At 40.9% G+C, this 22,101-nt stretch overlaps 1 protein-coding gene across 2 annotated transcripts in view; it reads right to left on the reverse strand.

Moving 5' to 3' along the window:
- MRC1 (mannose receptor C-type 1) overlaps window positions 1-22,101 on the reverse strand; it is a 40,676-nt gene that overhangs the window by 10,792 nt on the left and 7,783 nt on the right. Inside the window, exons 4-22 of one of the 2 annotated variants that reach the window (XM_072154210.1) lie at window positions 19,256-19,417; window positions 18,889-19,002; window positions 18,553-18,696; window positions 18,267-18,446; window positions 17,904-18,058; window positions 17,508-17,621; window positions 16,725-16,840; window positions 15,046-15,194; window positions 14,185-14,378; window positions 11,892-12,019; window positions 9,101-9,188; window positions 7,296-7,440; window positions 3,920-3,961; window positions 3,468-3,631; window positions 3,054-3,121; window positions 2,192-2,292; window positions 1,826-1,968; window positions 862-976; window positions 605-774 (exon numbers count right to left, since the gene is read on the reverse strand). In XM_072154210.1, coding sequence (XP_072010311.1) covers window positions 605-774; window positions 862-976; window positions 1,826-1,968; window positions 2,192-2,292; window positions 3,054-3,121; window positions 3,468-3,631; window positions 3,920-3,961; window positions 7,296-7,440; window positions 9,101-9,188; window positions 11,892-12,019; window positions 14,185-14,378; window positions 15,046-15,194; window positions 16,725-16,840; window positions 17,508-17,621; window positions 17,904-18,058; window positions 18,267-18,446; window positions 18,553-18,696; window positions 18,889-19,002; window positions 19,256-19,417 — 2,492 coding nt within the window. Of the gene's footprint in view, window positions 1-604; window positions 775-861; window positions 977-1,825; window positions 1,969-2,191; window positions 2,293-3,053; window positions 3,122-3,467; window positions 3,632-3,919; window positions 3,962-7,295; window positions 7,441-9,100; window positions 9,189-11,891; window positions 12,020-14,184; window positions 14,379-15,045; window positions 15,195-16,724; window positions 16,841-17,507; window positions 17,622-17,903; window positions 18,062-18,266; window positions 18,447-18,552; window positions 18,697-18,888; window positions 19,003-19,255; window positions 19,418-22,101 lie in introns of both variants that reach the window. The other variant, XM_072154209.1, reaches the window with a different exon arrangement.

Consider the following 22,101-nt stretch of genomic DNA (forward strand, 5'->3'; position numbering starts at 1 on the left):
ACAATTCAACTTTTTGCCTCTGGGGGAGCTGTAGGGAGATGTAACACTTGCTTTGATGTCACCCAGTATTATGACACCTTGTGCCAAGTTATCTGCTAAAAACAATAACTTGTCCAAAGCAGACAATGGGGCTTATTTAGTAAGGGACCCGTGGCCGCATTTTCGTCGGTTTTCCCGACTTTTCGGGGATCGTGTCGCACCCGATCAGATTGTGATGCAATCGCGACGGCTTTCAGGCGACACAAAACTCAGGGTGGGTCGTTGGATGATCCGACGGATTCAGACTGTGCGCGGGAATTAACATTTAAATTTGTGTCGCAGGCCATGCACTTACATGCACCAGGAAGAAGAAGGTGAACTCCGGCGGACCTGAGCAGGGAAGCGACACATGCAGGATTTTGGGCGCACAATCTTCATTAATCGCAGCAGAGTTCATCCTCGTCGGACAGTCTGGATTGGGGATCGCGCAGGGGCCGAGTAAGTAAATGTGCCCCGATGTCGTCAAACTATGACTACTACGTCGGCCAGCCCCTTATTGCTATATTGCAATAGATTGTATTGTAGCAGAGTTTTAATCATCAGCACCACAACACATATAACTTACATCATCATTGTAGGCATAGACGTGACTTCCTGAGGGGTGACCTTTTGCCCAGTTGGTATAGGACACCCCACTTTGATCTGTCCAGAGAAACATGTGCTCCTGATTCTTGTCATTCATCCCGATCCACACATCCACTGGAACATCTGCCAACAAGTTGGCTGTCAGGAAAGCTGGAATTAAACATATGGGATATGCTGATTCACATAAACCAATGACCATGTATGGATGAGATGACACCACTGGGATCCATCACTTACCTTGCGTCAATTCATTATTTATGGTAGCCAAGTTTCCTCCTTTTTGCTGACATGACGTTCTTGCAGCGAACCAGTCAACAACATCCTCGGGTTCATTGCCATATACTTTATAACACTGAATTGGATCGATAATACAATAAGAATTATAATGAAAAAATGTAAATACTCGGCTCTTTAGAAGTAGTCCTCAAACTAGGGCTCTGCAGCTAGAATAATACTCCCAGCATGCAATTAAAGGACATCTGCCACCAGGATGAAGGATTGTAAACCAAGTACACTGCCATACTGGTGTGTGCCCCCTCTGGTAGGGCCCATTCTTCTTTAAGCTTCCTATGTCCTTGGTTTTAAGAAAAACGGCTTTAACAATTATGCAAATGAGCCTAAGAGGCTCCAAGCTCATTAAATATCTATGGACTCATTTGCATAATTTTCAAGAATTTTTTTGTAAAAACCAGGGAATAAGAAGCTAAAAAAAGAGAAAAAAAGATCGTGCCAGAGGGGGCACACACCAGTATGTCAGTGTGCTTGGTGTTCAATCCTAGATGTCTTTAAGATAGAAGCTGATCCAATAAAACTATTTAAATATTTGTCTGTCACGCTCCTCTGGGACGCAAAGGGGTTTAAGGAACTATTTTCCTTCTTTGTTTTTCTGTGTTGTTTGGAAATTGTAATAAAACAAATTTTTTGCTCAAAAAGTATAAATTTGTCTGTCTGTAATTACCAGTAGGGGGAGCTCCTTGCATACTGGATAATTTAGCTCCAAACTAAGTATTTTTGTACTATTCCTTATAAGGCCCCTTACACACTAGTGAGTGTGATGGGTCCATCTCAAAAAGCCCGAAAGCATATCAGTTCATTTCCGGTTGCATACATGTAACGTGTGCAATCTGTATACCCTGGATATGTAAGATATTACAAAGTTGTTAATTAACAACTAAGAAGAGTCATTTTGCTTTATATTTACCTTTTTTCCATATAAAATCCATTCTGATGGGCAGCCACCTTGCGGAGCAGGTGCAGTTGGGGCGGCTGTAACATTTATTGAACTGATTTTCCTTTCACAGATGAATGGGCTCGGATAACCACAATTTACATCATTCCAATATCCTGTAATAACAAAAAGTCATCATTATAAAATTATTGGCTGGTTCCACAGGAGATGGGATCTGCTGGGCATGTGCGACCACCAGTATTGGACAAGTGGATGTTCTAGGAGGCAATCAAAAGAACAGCAGGGGGCGCCAAAGCAAATATATAACAGCAACATCTAGAAACTACTTAAAAAAAAGTTTGTAAAATTCCTCAGATGTAAAATTTCACAGATACATACCTAAGTTCTTGTACATCGTGACACAGTTCTCATCATTGTTGGCAAAATTGGGTTCATAACTTGCCCAGGCAACATAGTTTACAAGGGTACCATCCATCCACCTAACAGGATACAAAGGTTACATTATCAATCCCACTGTACCTGCAGCTTATACACTGGTGTCCTGCCCTACCTTTGCTCTTTGTTCTAAACATCACTAACCAATGTTAAAATCTCCACCTCCACCTTGACTTTATAGAACCAATTTACATCTCACTTCAGAAGTTGATTTTTTTAGATACTGCCACCACACTGGGTCATGAAAGAAACAAGATCTGGAAGGTGTTCGGCTGCTTGGCAACATACTGATAGTGGTTTATTAGGTCAATTTCTGCTGACAGGTTCCCTTTAAGCACCAAGGACAATAGGTCACATAGCTGTGCATCACAGAGAACGTTTCCAGTGGTTGTTGTAACTATTTGTGTTGATAACTTTTAAAATACTAGAGATATTACAGATCTGATTGCAGCAATCGATTTATTCTGATTTAAACTTTCAACGACTGCTTTGATATGTTCTTCATTGGAAAAACTTGCTCTATGGTAGTTGCTATTAATTATTATTATTTAGTTATTTTAAAGGGGAGACAGGGCTGAGCCTGACTTCTTATGTAAAAGGTATGCCTCGTAGTCCGCCTTTAGGTATGCCATACACGTGAGGCCCCGGTAGAAAACTTTTTTGACCTCTTTCGGGTAATAGGTGGTCAATGGATAAACCAGACCCATGTGCCAGCAAGTAGACATCGCAAACCCAACATGAATTTAGCCAAAAAAGATATACACTGATCTACAAAAGAAAGCACAATAATATAATAAACACCTACATGAACTCTTTATCCACTGCGAGACGGAGGCCAATAAAGTAAGCATTGCCCTTCCCATTCTTCAAGATCTAGAAGGGGGAAAGGAGAGGGGAGAGGTGAGTATTTTTGTACAAGAAATACTGAATAAATCTATGAAATGACACCACACCCAGAGGAAGAATAGTAATACTATAGTAATGGTAACATAAAGTGTAGCATAGAATTCAGTGTAACAAGTGATCACAATAGAAGAAGTAAGTAAAGGGCGATCAAGTAGACGCTGAAGAGTAGCATAGACGTTGTGCTCTGATATTAGATACATGTACACCACAGAACAGTTTGAGGTGGGTTCCCAAAAATATCTAGTACCCACCCAACATAGAAACACTATTAGATGTAGTAGAGTTGAGTCTACCATTCGTATTGTAAACTTACATATTTCCAGAGGAATTTCCTTTCCGATTCATTGTTAATGGTGACAATATCCCCATAATGACTTTTACAAAACTCCCGGGCTTTATCCATGGACACCTCTTCCTTGCTAAAATAATATTGTCTGTCATTTTGGATCACCCAGCCGTCAGTTGTAATGTCATAAACTGTTAGGAGAAAGAATGAAAGGGCAATACAGAATTTTTATATTTTTACGTGCAACTAGAAGAAATATTTAGCAATGACTACATACAAACCCCACCAAAGAGATGTCAGTCCCACTCAGTTATGGGTCTGATGTGGGATCCGTAGGCCCAATTTTTAGAAAAGTCTGGAGACTCATTCCATTGAGGATGATATAAATCTGTCTACAATGAGCTCCCTCTACTGGTGGCAACAAAAACTGACGCAGGTAAGTGATTTTATTTTATTCTATTATATAGAAACCTGCTTACCTGGAATAGGAGAGTTGGTGGGTTCTGGCTTCAATGTTGCACCTAGAAATAAATTGATTGTGTCATTATAACTCTTCTAAGACCAGTGGTCAAGAAAAGTGAATTGGGAAATGCTAAAAAAATCAGCTTCAAGAAGGGAAAAAGAGGATGTAAACTTTTTTTGCTCCGAGTCCCAAGTTGTTATGGAACTTCCAGAATTTTAGGCAGGCTCCTGGAAAGAAGTTCAGCCAATGAGTGGCCTCCTTGGACCAAGGGCTAGTACTCCCATTTTCCAAGGGACTTCATTTCCTTTGTTGTTCTTGCTCTAAGAAGTGCATCAATTGGCCCAATGGGGTCCCAAGACCCCCATAAAATTCAGGCAAGATGTGATTGAAAACTGGAACTAACAGAGCGATGTGGGAACAGAAAGTTCGGGATAAGGAGCGGGATAAGCATATGTAATCTCCTTTCTTTCCACCCTAGTCCCCTAGAGAAACCTTTGGAAAACCCCTTTAACTAATTTAAGAACCAGTGTGAATCTGAAGTTCCGTCTATTGTTGACTTCCAAAAACAGCAGAGGACTTAAAGCATTCTGTGGATCAGGAAAGAAAAACTCTAAAATTATTGAACAGAGAATTAAAAAAATCCTTCTCTGCTTGTCGGAGGTGAAGCTGTGCAAGTGCAATTGTTTTGCATCTGCTCTGACGAGCTGAGAAATCGCAGCAGCTTCACAGTTTAACCTTCTTTGTGGATGATGGAGAGAAAAGCGAGGCTGAGACACAATGATGTCTATTCATAAATGTAGCTATTCCCGCTGTTCTAGTGGTAATCCCCGAATAGCTGGGGAATGAGAGTGATTGGAAAAATGATAACAATTATTGTTTGCCCCTTTAAGAGTGGGTTACTTTTTTATTGTATTATTATGATACAGGTACATTATTGTCAGTCATTTTCCGGCTGGTAACAGGTAATTCGGTTGTAATCCATCTTTCAGTCGTGTTGTTATTAGCCCGATGCCCTTTTCAACTTCTGTTATAACCGCAGTGATTTGGGAGATCTGTATCAGTTCTGTCTAATGAAAAGACCTTGTGGGTTTATAGATATTTACTTGGAAGCCATTGCTGTCAGATATCGTACGGCCAAAAATTTCACAAACTGTAATAATTTTACAAGGGACTAAATATTTCGCAAAGTTTCTATCCAGAAATGCTGTAGATATAATACAAAATGTTACACTCAACTGATTTTTGGTCTTAAAGGGAACCTATCAGCTTAATTCACAGCACCCTCAAACAGGGTGTGAATTATTCTTTCAAGTTTTCCTACTTTTATGTTAAAAATACCCATAACAAAATCAATTTCATGCCATATGTAAAGTTGCATATGGAAGGCTGAAGGAGTAATGTCACTTCAGACGCCTCTTTCTTGGGCTCTAAGTTACAGAGTAACATGTTTCTGGTGTAATTTTAAAGATGAAAAGTAATACATAGTTGAGAATGTCAGCAGCACTCCAACCATGTTTTTAACAGACAGTATCACTGGTTCTGTAGCACATGGAACCATGAAGCTGGTGCAATTTTAAAGCTGAGATCAATTTGATAGCATCAAACAGAAACATGGTTCTAGGTTCTATGGAGCCCAGTATATGGGCATCTGAAGAGATGCTCTTAGCCAGGCTGATCTTAGGAAAAAATGACTAATTTTCATGCAATATCTGATAATTTTGCGCATTTGAATTTTCATTGTCTGTATTGGAAGTCTTGTTATCTGTTGGATGAGTAGTTTTGTTGATTTATCATGTAATTTACTTATTTTGGAGGAGGGAAAGGAATACAAAAAAATGTTCACATGATTCCCGCTATGTAAGAAAAATTCTCCCACTGTGCCCTAGATTTAAAAAAAATGCCCCCAATGTTCCCCTAATTAAAATATGAACCATGCTTATTAAAGGAAAATCTACCATCAAAATCCATCCTGATAAACCAGAGACATTACTCATAGATCCAGGCACTGGGACTGTGGGAATCTTCTTATATTTGTTATCCATAACCTCCTGCCTTCTAATATCAACTTTTATAATTATGCTTATGAGCCAGGGGGTGTTAGGAGAGCCCCTATGTGCTGCAGATTCACAGGCTGTTACCCTGTGCAAGAAGCACTTCCCTTCTTCCACTGTGTGATGAGATTACAGAGGGAGAGGTGAAGTGCCGAGGGAGCAGGGGGGAAGTGGTGACAGAGTGACAGCCTGAGAATGAGTATGGAGGGGCTTTGGTAACACCTCCCAGAGCCCTTCTGTCTCATTAGCATAGTTTTATGATAATAATTAATAATTCCTTTATTTATATAGTGCACACAGATTCCGCAGCGCTGCACAAAGGATGGCAAATCAATCCCTGTCCCCAATGGGGCTCACAATCTAATCAACCTACCAGTATGTTTATGGATACAGTGGGAGGTGGAAGTGCTCCTGCACAGAGTAACAGCCGAGAAGCTACAGCAGGGTAGGGGCTCTGGAAAAACCCATTTCAGGCTCATTAGCTGGTTTTAAAAGTTGGTATTAGAAGGGAGGAGGCCATGGATAACAAATATAAGAAGATACCACAGTCCCGGTGCCTGGATCTATGAGTAATGTCCCTGTGATCCTACTAACTTAAGAAGTTCCTTCCATTGTCATCCAGTCAGTCCACTTGTGCAGAATGGGACAGTGATGATGCAATGACATCATCACATATAACATGACATCACTTGGTAAAGCTGTCTGCCGCCTAGCAGTGCAGATGCTGATGCTACATCCTATCTGACCACTAGAGGTCAGCGGTACACTAAACATTTTCATCCGCCTGGAATTCCGTTCCTTTTAATAAAATAAAGTAATACAATAGGATCATAACGTTATTTTATCAGTGGTTTCAATATATTTAATGTACAACCAAGAGCGTTAGGTTTCAAAGTCCCAGCAGTAATTTAGAACCAAACTATGGTAAAAAAAAAATACTATGGTTAAAGCTAATTCATTGAATAATACACTCCTGGCAGAATTAATATATATGGAGCCAGAAGCCCCTTAGCCTCATTTGCATAATTTTTACACCATAATTTTGTAAAAAGAAGGGCATAAGTAGCTAAAAGATGACTAGATCCTGCCAGAGGGGACACACACCAGTATGTCAGTGTGCTGGGTTTACAATCCTTCATCCTGGTGGTAGATTTCCTTTAAGTGATTGTAGTACCTGATGTGGTGGCGCTAATTTTCTAAATAAAACAGCTGTGAACCCTCGGGATACCAACTTTACCTTAATTCTGGATTTCTTGAATGTTAGTGATGAGCAGACCCGTCTATCGCAGGGTGAAGTTAAGCCGAACTCTATAGGACATACATTTTTTGACCATTTCATACCTTTCTTTAATTCGCAAATCCAGTCCTGTGGAGATTCACAATGTCTGTCGTTCCAGGAGAGACGATGATCGGTATTTAATTCCCCGCAGAGTTCCAGCCCCTGGTAGTTGTTGGGTTCTCCGTAGGACCAATTTTCATAATTCAGCTACAGAAACATTAAGAAAAGAATGTAAAAAAAATTTCCATTTATAATATTAATGAATTATATACAGGCAGCGGTGTAACCGGGAGAGGCTGGGCCCCATAGCAGACTTCCGAATGGGGCCCCCTTCACGCTTAAAAAAATATATGTATTTGTATACTCAGACATGCCATATACACACATACAGCATAAACATACAAAGTATATACCCACCTTATATACATACATGCATACAGCATATGAACACATACGAACAGTACCATGCACACTCATGCAGTGTATACACAGGCATAAAGCATGTACACATTAAATATACACACACATATAGAGCATGTATACATTTCCATATACACACACATGCACACACACATCCAGCATATGCACATCTATCAACTCAGATGCCGGGGCCACATGACACTACGGGCCCCATAGCAGATGCTATGGCTGCTACCCCTGTAGTTACGCCCCTGTGTACAAGTCACCTGATCAACAGGAAGTTCTGGTCATGTGATGGAAGAATTGAAGGAAATCTACCATTGAATTTAAGCATGATAAACCAGGGACACTTACTCATAGATCCAGGCACTGTGACTGTGGTAATCTTCTTATATTTGTTATCCATGACCTCCTTCCTTCTAAAATCAACTTTAAAATTATGTTAAAGAGCCTGAAGTGGGTGTTTTCAGAGCCCCTCCGTGCTGTAGCCTCTGGGTTGTTACACTATGTAGGAGCACTTCCCACCTCCCACTGTCTCAGATTACATAAGGCAGAGTGAGGGGAGACAGAATGAAGACAGAGCACGTAGGGGCTCAGTTAGAGACCTCTTGCCTCATTAGTATAATTTTAAAAGTTGATTTTAGAAGGAAGGAGGCCATGGATAACAAATATAAGAAGATTACCACAGTCCCGGTGCCTGAAACTAGGAGTAAGTGTCCTGGTTTATCATGATGGATTCTGATTGTAGATTTCCTTCAAAGATTAGCAAACTTATCCATTGGTTTGTAAATTCGGTATAAAACAGTCAATTTTTAGGCAAATTAATAAATCAGAATCTATTCTGCCAGCTACTGCTGTGATTGATCCCAGAGCTTAAGGAGAGTGGTGGGAGAGGAACATTTTGAAAATGTCATAAAAAAAATTCAAAAAGGGAGCTAGGACCTTGTCATGAAAGATCTGAGATTTAGGGGACTAGAAGGGGCTATATACCAATTTTCAGATTCCAGAATAGATTCGGACCTGAGCAGAATTTTTTTGAAAAATCTTGGATGTTTTGCTCATCTCTAGAGAGAACAGATACTGGGTTTTTACTGTCCAAATGATCTTATGGAGAAGGTACTACATCATATTTTCACGTTATAATGCAGTCTGTCCACTAGATGGCAGCATAGCAATATAAATACACATGGCTACGCATTGCAGAGCACTCGGTCCTGCGTACACTTACCGACAGTCCTGGATAGTGCCTAAACAATGGAAAACTATCGAAAGGTCCTACATCATATTTTCACGTTATAATGCAGTCTGTCCACTAGATGGCAACATAGCAATATAAATACACATGGCTACGCATTGCAGTGCACTGGGTCCTGCGTACACTTACCGGCAGTCCTGGATAGTGCCTAAACAATGGAAAACTATCGAAAAAATAAATGGAATTACTTACAGGTGAACCATCTGACCAAGTGAAGCCTTCATCCGGGTCACTGTTCACCAAACCAACCCAGAATATGTGTCGGTAGACGCCTTCATTCCTTGAATGATAATAAAAATATTAAACAAAAACCATTAGTAGGACCCCAAAGTGCATATGGTTGTGTGCATGAGGCCTAAGACTGTAGATGGTCACCCATATACTTTCCCTGTAGTTACCGGGAGCCATGAGTCACCTGTAGGCAGCAGGACTCCCTGTGATGTCCCAGGTCCTACTGAGTTCGGGGGCGGGCAGTCATTTATGTACACGCCCCTCCTACTACTGACATGGGAGTGGTTATCATGATGAGGATGTGTATTCAGTTATAACTTCACAGCATCCTCCATCCCCAGGTAGCCAGCAGGACATGGGACATCACAGGAAGTCCTGAGTCCTGCTGCCCGAGATCACATGACCCGAGAAACTTTACCGGGCTACGTGTAAGATGGATAACCCTGTTAGGAACTTGTATTTACCCTGGTAAAGTTTATTTAACCCCAAAATACAAACCCATGTTAAATGTCACTCCTCTCCTTTTGCCCCACCCCTTACATACAGTTCCATATAAATGACATCACTCTTGTCCCTTCAACTCATCAATACATGTGATGTGGACATGTCACCAGCCAAGGAGCAGATAGTTTTAGTCTTAAAGGGGTATTCCCACAAAGACAAGTTTCTTAAATGTACTCAAGATAACAAAATAACCCTTTCTCTAATTCAAAGTTATTAACAAAAATGCTACATAGCACAGCTATAAGTCCAACCTGTCTCTATCAGTCCTGGTGTATACAATTTCAGTTGCCTCTAGACATGACCCTGTAATTTCTGACTTTAGGGTCAGCAGCCATCTTGCCTAATGCTTCATGGAGCTTGTCTCTGGCTCTGCTCCCGGACGGAGCTCACTCACTGATACACAGACACTGACTTCCTGCCGGCAGCATGAGCAGCACTACAAGCTACATACAGATAAGTTGTTTATCTGGGGAGGCACAGCAGGTTTAGTGTGTTGTGGAATAGCAGAGATGTAGTAGGAGAGCAGACATTGGGGCGCATTTATTAAGGGTCCGTTGGACGCATTTTCGCCGGGTTTCCCGAATTTTTCCTTTCTGCCCTGAATTGCCTCGGGTTTTTGGCGCATGCGAACGGATTGTGGCGCATCGGTGCCGGTTTCATACGACACAAATGGGGGGGTGGCACTTTCGTCGGATTTTCGAAATTTCGGGATTTGCACCGCTGTGACAGATATTTAACTGGGGATTTGTCGCACTCGATCAGATTGTGCCGGCTTTCATGCAACAGAAATGGGGGGGGGGGGGGGGTGTTGGATAATCCAACTGATTCGGACTGAGTGCGGGATTTAACATTCAAATTGTGTTGCAAGACAATGCACTTACATGCACCAGGAAGAAGAAGGTGAACTCTGGGGACCTGAGTGGGGAAGCGACACATGCAGGATATGGGGCGCACGATCTTAGTGAATCGCGTCAGAGTGCATTCCGGTCAGACAATACACTTTCTTGGAACGCGACAGGATGGGTAAGTAAATGTGCCCCAATGTGTCTTCTTAGAGAGTCCCCCCCACACATTTTGCACTGACCAGCCTAGGGAGTGATAGGAGCTAAAACAGCAATAAAACTCAATAAAATCGTGAAGTAAAGGGTTAAAAATGATCTTTCTTGTGTTAACATCACTAGGGGATAGAAATTTGAGAATTTGAGAGTTTTCATTAGTGGGAAAACCCCTTTAAGCCAGCTACAACGGTACATGATGAGTTACAGGGCCAGTAGCCCTTTTTTCATCATTATAGTGTATTTCCGGATAAATTTTTTGCTAAAATTTTTGCTAAAATTAAAATCACCAATTAATTGCATGTTCCATTATAATTTAATGACCTATTTGAATATTAAATATGTATATTCCTATAATAACCCTTTAATCTCCAGTCTTCATTCACCTTCCTCAACCTCATTTCTAACCTCGCATAAATACAGCGGTTCCGGGTCCTGGGCACATAATAAAATATCATCATCTTATCATAGTATTTTATCCCCCCTACATCTGAAACCCCTTATATCCATATAAGGCTGGGTTCACACCACGTTGTAGGTCGCGGTTGTAAGGATACATTGGGTAGATTCAGACAAAATCTTAAAACAAATAGCTAGGACATATTCAACTGTATGCTTATATACAGTAGGATAACTCATCCTGTTACTCCCTCTCCCCCATTGATTGGCGGATACCTATGTTCAGAGTGTTTCCCCCAGTAACGTCACAGTTTTTATATGGACAGTGACATCACTGCAGACCTCACAGAGTGTATGCTCAGTGGAGGCCAGGGAAGGATACAATACTTTGCATCCGTCCCTCATAGCCTCTAAGGCCTCCGCTGAGCATTTACATTGCTCAGCAGTGTATCAGACAGGAACTTTCCCGATGTATACAATGAGCATATACATAAAACGTGGTATGAATACCAATGGGCTAAATTAAAAAGGGCAAAGAGTTAGGGGAAGGGAGGAGGACCCTATCTACTATCTCTAAGAATCCTGGATGTCTAAGTTAATTCCTGATTTATTTTAACTTTTGGATCGGCGTATAATAACTTGAAGGGAACCTGTCACCAGCTTTTACCCCACTAAATTAGCAGCCCCCTCAGGTAAATATGAAATGTCCTTTCTAGAAGCCCCTCTTTTACGTGAAATCTCACCCGTTTTTCTATTAAAAATAAAATGTAACAAAAAGTGACATTGCTACTTACATTAGCATCGCCCACACCGATGACTCTTCCTCCTTGTCTGTGACACTCAATAAGTCGCCTCCTATAGCTCGGCAAAAATCTCTGGCATCAAACCAGGACTTTTTATCGACCATTTCTTTCATGTAATGCTGTAAAGATATAGAGGCGACAGCTTGTAAAACGCTTTATAAGCTCTGCAGGAAAATTTGCTTTCAACAAATTCTACTTGACTGTTCCAGGTTTGTGCCTTTCATCATTACATCCAAAAATAGTGGTGTTCACAGGAAGGGGTCTATGGTATGATTTCATTTGCATACTTTTCTTACTATAAAGCTTTGCCTGAAAGGAAAGTCTCCTCAATGAGAAAGATTACTCAAGCTATTCCCCTTTGGAAAATTAGCTCATTTACCAGATGGAATTTAGAAAAGGTTAAAGGAATTGACCGGCGACCTGTCACCAGGAATGTCACTTTTAGCTGGTGACAGGTTCCAATAGCCTAAAAATGCCTTTGCCATTATTCTGAATAATTTCAGTACTTCATAAAAATGTATTTCACATTATCTGGGTGAGTCTCCTTGGTGCAGCTGCAGCCTGTGTGTGCCTGTATCAGTATTCTCTACTACACACTTATGCAGCTTCCTCCCCCCTCCCCACTTCCTGTCTTGTGCATTGAGCAGGGGAGGGAGAGGGATGTTATGGAGTAAAGGAAGAATTCATGATAAGACTGAGACACAGGCACACACAGCTAGGTAATGCAAAATAAAGTTTTATAAAGTAGTAGAAATTAATCAAAATGCTGACAAATGCTGGCATTTTTAAAATCAGCAAAACATAGGCTATTGGAACCCGTCACCAGCTAAAAATGACATTTCTGACATTAATATTAAATTAGTAAGCGATTATGTAAACTATGTAATAAATTATGAACATTTCTGACACACAGGTTGTAATGTTTGGATAAAATGTTAGTAAAGTAAACAAAAATTTGTAGCAATCTGGGATGATGGCTGCTGCACCAGTGTATTCAGGTTAAGCTATAACCAGCAAGGACAATGGTAGATTGGAAGTAAAAAAACAGATAACTTTTGACCCGCTGCTAATTATGATCTCATTCACTTAAAATAAGGACATTGTATACAGTAGTGTATTATAATATGGGTGGTTATGGCGGTAGCCCGGGTCTAAAGCCTTCTAGGGGGCCAATGGCCACACAAACCACCCGCCAAATTCTATACTAAGAAGGACCTTCACCCATGAAATCCTCGTACATCTGTTTTTGCTCTCAATACACATGTACACAAGAGCCATTTCAGGACCTTTGAAGCTCCTCTAAAGGTCCTGAACCCGCCGATTGAAAGCAGTAGAATGGACACATCTCTATCACTCTATTCTCCAAGAAGCTGATTCTAGTACCAGATGTAGGAACTGATTCCAGACTTGTAGGGGCAATAATATTCATACAGCCCAGAGCCCATGGTGGTCTTACTCCGCCCCTAATTGTATATTATATTACAACACTTACATTATTTCTATGACTATTTTTTAACTGTATTACATCCTCATACCAAGTACGGTAATTAATTTTAATATCAACATCAAGTTAACCTTGCATGCCTTATGTCTCTCTTATATACTGTACTTTTGCGTTATTGTTCTTCTTATCCTTTGTTACGAGCATCCTTTCACATTAGGATTTATATTGTATGATTTTTTATTGTATGCATCACCTATGAAACATTCTGAACTTTTCTATATATGAATTTTACTGTTCTATTCTATTATTCTAGTCACTCTGTAAAAAGAGTCCGTCCCCAGAACGTGTTGTACATCAGCTAATAAAAAGGATTGGATCTTAATTGACAGCACTTCTGAAATGACCTTCTCACTTACCAATTTTAATAAATCAGGGTGCGTGAGGGTGGAAAATGGGAAAGGGAACATACATAATTCACCCAGGGAATTAGGAATGACTGACAGCTTAAATCACAGATCCAATGAGATAACTTTTTAGGTTTTTTTTTTTCAGAACCCTCTTTTAATAAAACGTTTAATAAAAGTTAAAGTTTCTCTCTGAGTTTAGCTCATGGCCCTTAAATTTTTGTCTACCTCTTGTCTCGCCCTCTCAATCTCTCTTTAGGCCTCATGCAGTAGACCATCATGGGAGCCGTGATGTGGCTGCAAAATTTGTGGCCAGATCACGGCCTCCATAGAGGTCTACGGCACCCAGTTGGCTTTCTATGGAGAGGGGAGAGGTGAGGAGCGCTCACTCCTTCCCCCCCCTTGCCTCGTGCTCGCCTGGGTCTTGGGGTGTTACCTTGTAGCACGCCCGGCTGGAGGCTTTCCATCCATCTGGACACGTTGGTTCCCTTGTAGTGGTGGGCGGTGGTGGCGGCGTCACTCCTTGAGCCCACTTCTTGCACACGTACTTTGCGTTCTCATCACAGTTTATCACATCCCATAATCCAGCTTTCCTTCCAGTTCTCATGACAACACAGCCTTGTTTCCTGCCTTTAAAAATTCAATGAAACATTTTATGAACATTTTTGTAAAGAGATGTCATTAGTTTGAGACAAACCATCATTGTCTTTACACTCTACGTTGTCCCCTACTTAAGAACACCCGACTTACAGACGACCCCTAGTTACAAACGGACCTCTGGATGTTGGTAATTTCCTGTACTTTAACCTTAGGCTACAATAATCAGCTGTAACATTATCAGAGGTGTTTGCACTGAAGCTTCATTATTAATTTTTAAAGCCCAATTGTCACAGAGGCCAAAAAAAATTTGGCTGGGGTTACAATTACGGTATAAATGATACAGTCCCGACTTACATACAAATTCAAATAAAGAACAAACTTACAGAACCTATCTTGTATGTAACCCGGGGACTTCCTAGAAAGGGAGTAAAGAGAGGTGGCTATTTGGGACCCCACTTTAAGGAAAAGAATGGAGAGCCCCCGGGTGAACCTGTCTATGCATTACATAAATTTATCACAGGCCCCCTAATATGTCCCCCATTTCTGGAGTACTGCAGTCTGTAAACTGGAGATAGAGGAGGGGATGCAGCTACATATTATTATATCTGCTGCGGGAGGGGAGGAGGAGCTGCAGTGGGATAGTTAGATTGACACAGATTACCCAGTCCGGTTCTTACAGGGACATTCAGTGACTTACCTGGCATGTCCGCATTCCAGTGGGTGTACAAAACCTTTTCTTTGTTGGTCCATGTAAAGGTGGTTCTTTCCTCAGTATCAGAGAGTCCAGTCCAGAAATATTTCTCTGGTCTAAACCCGATCAGACTTGTTAAATAAGCCTGCTCAAACCTGAAAACATAAGTCAATCCTGTCACACTTGTATGTAAGGTCCCACACATAAAGGGGCATATTTAAGGCAGGTGGATTAATCCCATATATCCCGCTAATTCCCTGGTGGTCGGGGATAACTTTGGATGCCTTGATGCAGAGAATGTCACCCAATAACAAGAGAATGTGACAGGAAGCAGACAGTGCCGTTCTCAGTATAGTGGTGGAATAGGGGACTGCAGCTTAGGTCACATTCAAACTAATGGGAAATGAGCTGCAGTAACTTGGCTTGACCCCTACAGAGAGAACATCGCTGTCTGCCTATGGTTCCATTCTCAGATATTGATGATCCATTTTTGAATATTTTTAGCCAAATTATATAAATCTATCTAGGACTTCGAATAATAGCCGATTGCAGTGTCCAGTTATCTTTGTAAGCCGTAGATATTAAACAGAGTTAATGTAACTGTAACCCAATTCCAATGATGGACAGGGAACTCCCGCTGTCATGATGGATGAATATCCCAATGGTGGAACCCCCAAATATGATCATATGATATGGACAAAAATGATTGCAAAACAACCTCTTCTATTCATTGTGATATGAACTTTGTACAACTTTGCTGGTGCCGCCAGTATAAAATATTTATTTCATGCCGGTTTTGTGCCGGTTTTCCGCCATTTTTACTTTTTGTCAATCACATATCCTACAAATATTATCATTCTTCTTTACATATCCTGAGTACCGCATCACCATACAGGATACTACTCCAAAAATCCCCAGGCACTGCAGACACTCATATCTCCGCAGCTACCCCCCTACTACATTCCCATTGAGAATTTTTTCTTTTTGCACAAAGTTTCCTTTAGGTCTGATAACCTCTTTCCTTTCCTTATCTCACTGTCTTTCTTGAGGATAAGTGTCTACAGGAAGTTTGGACAACACAGATGCCGGTTCAGCATTACTGACACGAGCGATGATAACAATGTATCCGCTGAGGACGGCAGAATACGGCAGAGGATGTAGGGTCAGGTGGTCCAAGCTGCCCTGCCATATGTCTTCTATACCATAAATGCACTATTTTACCATTCACAGATGACTGATTGATGTAATTGCAAGCAAAGGTCAGTAGAATTGGGTCTAAAGAGTAAACTTTCAGCATTTACATCTCCCAAGGTGATGCATTCTTCATGCTTTTGAGACAAATTTCAGTTCTCTGTTTAGTGGAATGAGATGAGTGAATAGTTTTTTATGATCTGGCATGAAATTTAAGTAGCTCAAAAGGAAAGAAATGGTTAAAAAATGGCTAAAAAAAATTAACAAAAACGAGAAAAGGAGCTTTTTACTTGCAACATCGGATAAGAACCCAATTTTACTCAAATTCATGATAGCTCCAATGATCCAATGTGATCAGCTGATCGGTGGGGGTCCAGACTGACCCCCAACAACATAATATTTATAGAATAGGTCATCAATTATATATAAGCTTGAAAATCTCTATTCTATGCAATAAAGTTGATTTGCATAGAATGAAGAATCATTATCCATACCTGTCTTCTACAGTCATCAAGTATGCTCCTATTCCATTACATGTGTTGTTTGCTTCAGGAAAGGTGGAAGCCGATGTACTGATGAAATAACAGCAGTATCCATGTCTCTTCCATCCCTATCAATATATACAATTAATGGGAACAAATCAGTTCTATGACTTCAAACAAACAAAATTGACAACAGTAGGAACGTGATGTCCTTCTAACCAACTTGAAAGAGGAGAGAAGGATGGACAACCCCTTTAATATGATCAGACAGAGTAGAACTTTTATAAATGTATCCATAATGTCGTTAAAGATACAGATAGTCCTTCAAACTCAATGTTCCAGTGAGGACTCATCTATGGTCACCTTTCAAGTCAGGCCGGCGCCAGCACTGGGCATACCCAAGCAAGTGCTTGGGCCCAGAGCTGCTGGGGGGCCAACATAAGGCTGTACAGGAATTCACTGTGGTGAGGGAGGCTGTATCTAATGAATCCATAGGTGCTATATATAAAATAACCATGCGGGGGCTGTATACAAATAACCATGGGGGGACCATCTTTTGGATGATAAACTACGGAATATTTTAGGGAACAAGAGACTGTTTTAGTTTCTGAATTTTTAATGGCGTCATGTGACTTCACTGCAAAGGGACCCACTGATGCTCTGTCGCTAAGGGGCCTACTGAAACCTGGAGCCAACTCTGTTTCAGGTGTCCATACATCTCCCCTGATCCTTGCTCAATTAGTCTAACATGCACATGCATGTTATCAATTAGGAGAACATAAGAAGCGGTGTTACCTTATCACACCCTTGCTCCTCAGTAGGCGCTTGCCCCGGATCCACAGGCAGTGGTTTTCTCTTACATAAATATGGAAACTTCTTCTCACACATGTGGTCTGCCCATTGTCCGTCCTGTAAAAAGGATGATCTCATGATCAGTTGTGCATCATCCATTAAGTAAGTTGAGAACCTTGCCTCAGGTGGCACCATATCTTAGGGAGATTAGATTTGCATTTACCATTCACTAACCTCTCTAAAAACCACAAAAAATACATTGGAGCAGGATTCATAGAAAACATGTTCCTTTTAACCAGAAAAGGCCAAATTTGCCGATAATGTAACAGAAAATTCTGGTAAATCATGGCAGAAATGTAGGCACCGTAAGCATTTTAGACCATCTTTGAGTATTTGTACCTTAGCAGATAAGGCCACACAATCTTCTTGTTTATTGGTCTGGTGAGTTGGTTCTCCTCTCTGCCATATTGTATATGTCACTGGTGATCCATCGCTCCATTCAAAAAATAGCTGAGTCTTCAAGTCATTCAACCCGAGCCAAACATATTCTCCATCTCCTAAAAAATGGGAATACAATTTATGGAAATTTCAACCTCCGAAAAGAAGCAATTAGCAGCAAGTAAACTTAAAGTCAATATGGGCTTCATTCATACTAATCGATGAAGATCCTGGGGATGGGACCCCACTGATTACTTAACAAAAGCTTAAGCTGATGGTATAGGACCTATTGATGATTGGAAATGTATTGATAATATACCTTACCAAACTCAAACTGTGAGGTAATAAAGCTTGATTCTTCAATATTGTGCAAACTTGCGAGATCTCCCTCTTCTTTCCGGCAAGATACCATGGCGTCCTTCCACATCCTACTTTCTTTACGCAAAGTATAACAGTAGCCATTATAGGGTATCCAAGATGGTGGACAAGAGATGGGGTCACTGCCTATAATAAGATCATGCATGATCACTACATATGTAGTACAAATCTAATCTGTCTGAAAATTTTATGTGTTTAAGTGAATTTTAGAATTTTTAAAATATTTTCCTACCTGATGGTGGAATATAAGATTCTGAGCTATTGCCCTTTTTACAGATGTACCCCAGTTTTTGGCCACACTCTTTGCTTTCCCATTTGCCACTTTTTCCAGGATTTAGTGCTACGCAATTTATCCCAGGCTCCGTCGATGGATTTCCTATAGCACATTACAAGATATTTGCATCAGAAGAAGACAGCTTCACAAGGTCAACACTTGGGTTTTCGAGAATATTCATCTTTATGTATCTAAGGATCTAATTATTTCTAATTATTGAATTCGTTATACGTAATTTGCCGTAGTATATGACTTATATATCCATTGTCACTCAAAATCAACCTCAATATTCACCTGGAACCCAGTTCAGATATCGAAAAGGTCCTCCATCATCCCATCTCCAGCCAGCATTAAAGTCCAGACTATTGAGCCCGACCCATAGGATTACGGAGACGACATTTGTTAATCCTAAAATTAAAAATAGTGAATTATGAACTGTATGGCGCTTAAAAATTGAGTACATTTGTATATTATTAATTATCCATGTAAAGATGTGTCCTCATTTCCTCTTTGCTCATGATGTCTCAAGATGAGCGCCATGATGTGATCATCTTTGAGCAGAGCGAACTGTTTCATCTTACACCACTCATCTTGGGATATTTCAAAGCAGGGAGAAAGGAAGGAACATTCCGATTCCACCTAATATTGGGTCCTATCTTACCTGAGATGAAGGATTGCTCGTGTAGCTCGGTTATGCTCAGCAGTTCGGCATCTTGTTGCTGGCAGCTTCTTCTGGCCTGGTACCAAGTGAGGGCTGAATCCGTATTAATCTGATATTTGACTCCGGTTACAGAATCTGTTGTCCAAAATTTGTCCGATGTGACTGAGAAGAAAACATTTGAAGAACTTTAATCTTTCAGTCCATTAAGGACTACAGACGAATCCCAGCTACATAGGCCTGGCGCCCCATTGAACTTGGGTATGATGAACCACCACCAAGTCCTCCTGACCCAAGGCGTTATGGTTGAAATAAACGATAGTGTTTCTTATAGTGGCAGAAACATGAAAAGGTAAATGTCTTCTTCCCTAGGGGGCTAAGCGGTGGCACTGGGAGCACTGCAGGAAGAATTGGGCATTGTAGCTATCCAGGCAGGGAAACCATCAGGGTAGGGGGGTCTAGTGTGACTCAAGTCATAGCCCTGTCAGGACAGGGGGCCCAGAGGCACAAATTCCTCCTCCTTTTTAAGAGCGCAATGCCTCAGGAGCTATTGAATAGCAGTGCACAGGCAGGGCCAGTGTTATAGAGGAGATATTGAAGGGGGGGGGGTGACAAACTTGGCAATCGCCAAGGGCCCCAAACTTTCATAAGGTCCCCAGACAGTGACACATCATAAAGGATAGGGAACAGCAGTGGCACCTGTAGTAAGTGTGCAGAGCTGCAACTACTCCAGAGCACACATCATACAGTACTTCCCTGATATTAGTGTGCGTTGCCAGCCCCTCCGCCTCCTGATGAGCCATCATCGCTGCTGTAACAGGCTCAGCAGGTCAGTTTTACCTGAAGACAGGTTCCAATAGCCTAGGGCACGTTCATTTAAAAATTGCCTTGGTCTACAATATGAATAAATCCGGTGCTTTTTCAATTCATTATTTTACGTTACCTGACTCCCTGCCAGCAGCGCGCGGTGGGTCCCGGGATAAAGGGGGAAAGTTCAAACGGCACAAGTCGTCTTCTCAATCCCTCCTCCTCACTCATGATTCCCTGAGTGAAAAGGATGGGAGGAGGGATTGAAGAGAAGATGATTTGTGCCGTTTGAACTGCCCCTCCCCGAGACTCTTCTCAAACTGCTGGCAGGGAGCAAGATAATAATCGATTAATCAACTATTAAAAGTGGATTTATTCATATAGCTGAAGAAGGAATTTTTTAAATGGACATGCCATATGCTTTTGGAGCCTGTCTTCAGGTAAAAATTACTTCCCTGATGACAGGTTTCTGTCACGGGGAGTCTACCAGCTTCAACATTAGCCTAAAGAGCTATCCTAACCAGAACAAAAAGAAGAAAAGGGGATGTAAAGGTAGGTCTAGTCATGCCTTTGGTGTTCCAAGGAGTTAAGGATGGACATGTATAGCTATGACAATTGTCAGCGTTCTGCAATATAAGATTGGATAAGAGTTGCCATAAAGACTGCACAGAAGAGTTGAAGCCATCACTGATCTGCCCCAATGCCCCATTAAAAAAGTTCCCATCCTCACGCTGTTTTTACAACCCCAAATATACTTAGACCACACGAGCCAAAATAAAGTGATTCTACTCGGAAATATAACTGCAGTTTTATTGCTGCTGACAAAAGGTTATTGTAAAAAATGAAGCCCCAGAGAGCCGAGCGGCAACCAATTATCTGGTAGTCCCCCACAGACGAGGAGGAAGCCGCAATGACATTCTGACACGTGAAAGGATCTCTTTTTTGTCGACTATTGTTTACTCTGACCCTTTTCCTTGGATATTATCTTTACAGCTAAGCACGAATGCGGGAGAACAGGAAAAAGGAAGCCACTCACTTTCTGACAGGACCCCGAGGTCACTTCCTCTATCAATATACAAAAACTGCCTGTTAACAAGGTGTCAACGTACCAGACCCGCAATGTCAGGGAACAGAAACTCGATTTTTTTGAATTAAAGAAAACATTTTATGGATAAGAAACAAACAAAAGGTCATAAAGGCCAAAGTTAGGAAAATACAGAGGTGGAATGCAAAAGAACATGAAAAATGAGATTTTTTTTTCCATTTTTTTTATCTGCTATGATGATTTTGCTCACAGCTTTTTTTTGGAAAAAATCTGCAGTTTTACATGGCAGTAGGGGATAAAAAGAAAATTTTGCCACCTTCTGGCGCTAATAACTTTTTCATATTTTGGTGTACGGAGCTGTGTGAGGTGTCATTCTTTGTGAAATGAGCTAACGTTATCATTGCTACCATTTTTTGGACTGTGCAACATTTTTAATCACTTTTTATTACATTTTGTTCATAACGTTTTCTTTCAGTTTTAGGGAACTTTTAAACTTTTAGGTTTTTTTATAATTTATTTTAATTTTTAGACTTTTTTTAAACTTTTTTTTTTACTATTTCTTAGACCCTCTAGGGCAGTGATTTTCAACCAGTGTGCCGTGGCACACTAGTGTGCCGCGACACATGGTCGGGTGTGCCGCGGGGAAAGTTCCCCAAACTATGGTGCCCCCTGTGTTTTGTATCCCTTTTGTGTTTATCGAAACAGGCCCAGGTTTCACACCGAGTGAGTAAAATAAATTTAGAATCTATATTATTAACTATATGTATAATATGACTGTTTTAGTGTCATTTTGTGCTATTTTGGTTGGTGGTGTGCCCCAGGATTTTCTAAGTATAAAAAGTGTGCCGCGGCTCAAAAAAGGTTGAAAATCACTGCTCTAGGGTATATTAACTCTATATGGTCTGATCGTTTCTACCATATGCAGGCAGTCCCCGTGTTACGTACAAGATAGGGTCTGTAGGTTTGTTCTTAAGTTGAGTTTGTATGTAAGTCGGAA

Source organism: Engystomops pustulosus, chromosome 5 (genome assembly GCF_040894005.1).
Source record: "Engystomops pustulosus chromosome 5, aEngPut4.maternal, whole genome shotgun sequence".
Classification (NCBI taxonomy): domain Eukaryota; kingdom Metazoa; phylum Chordata; class Amphibia; order Anura; family Leptodactylidae; genus Engystomops; species Engystomops pustulosus.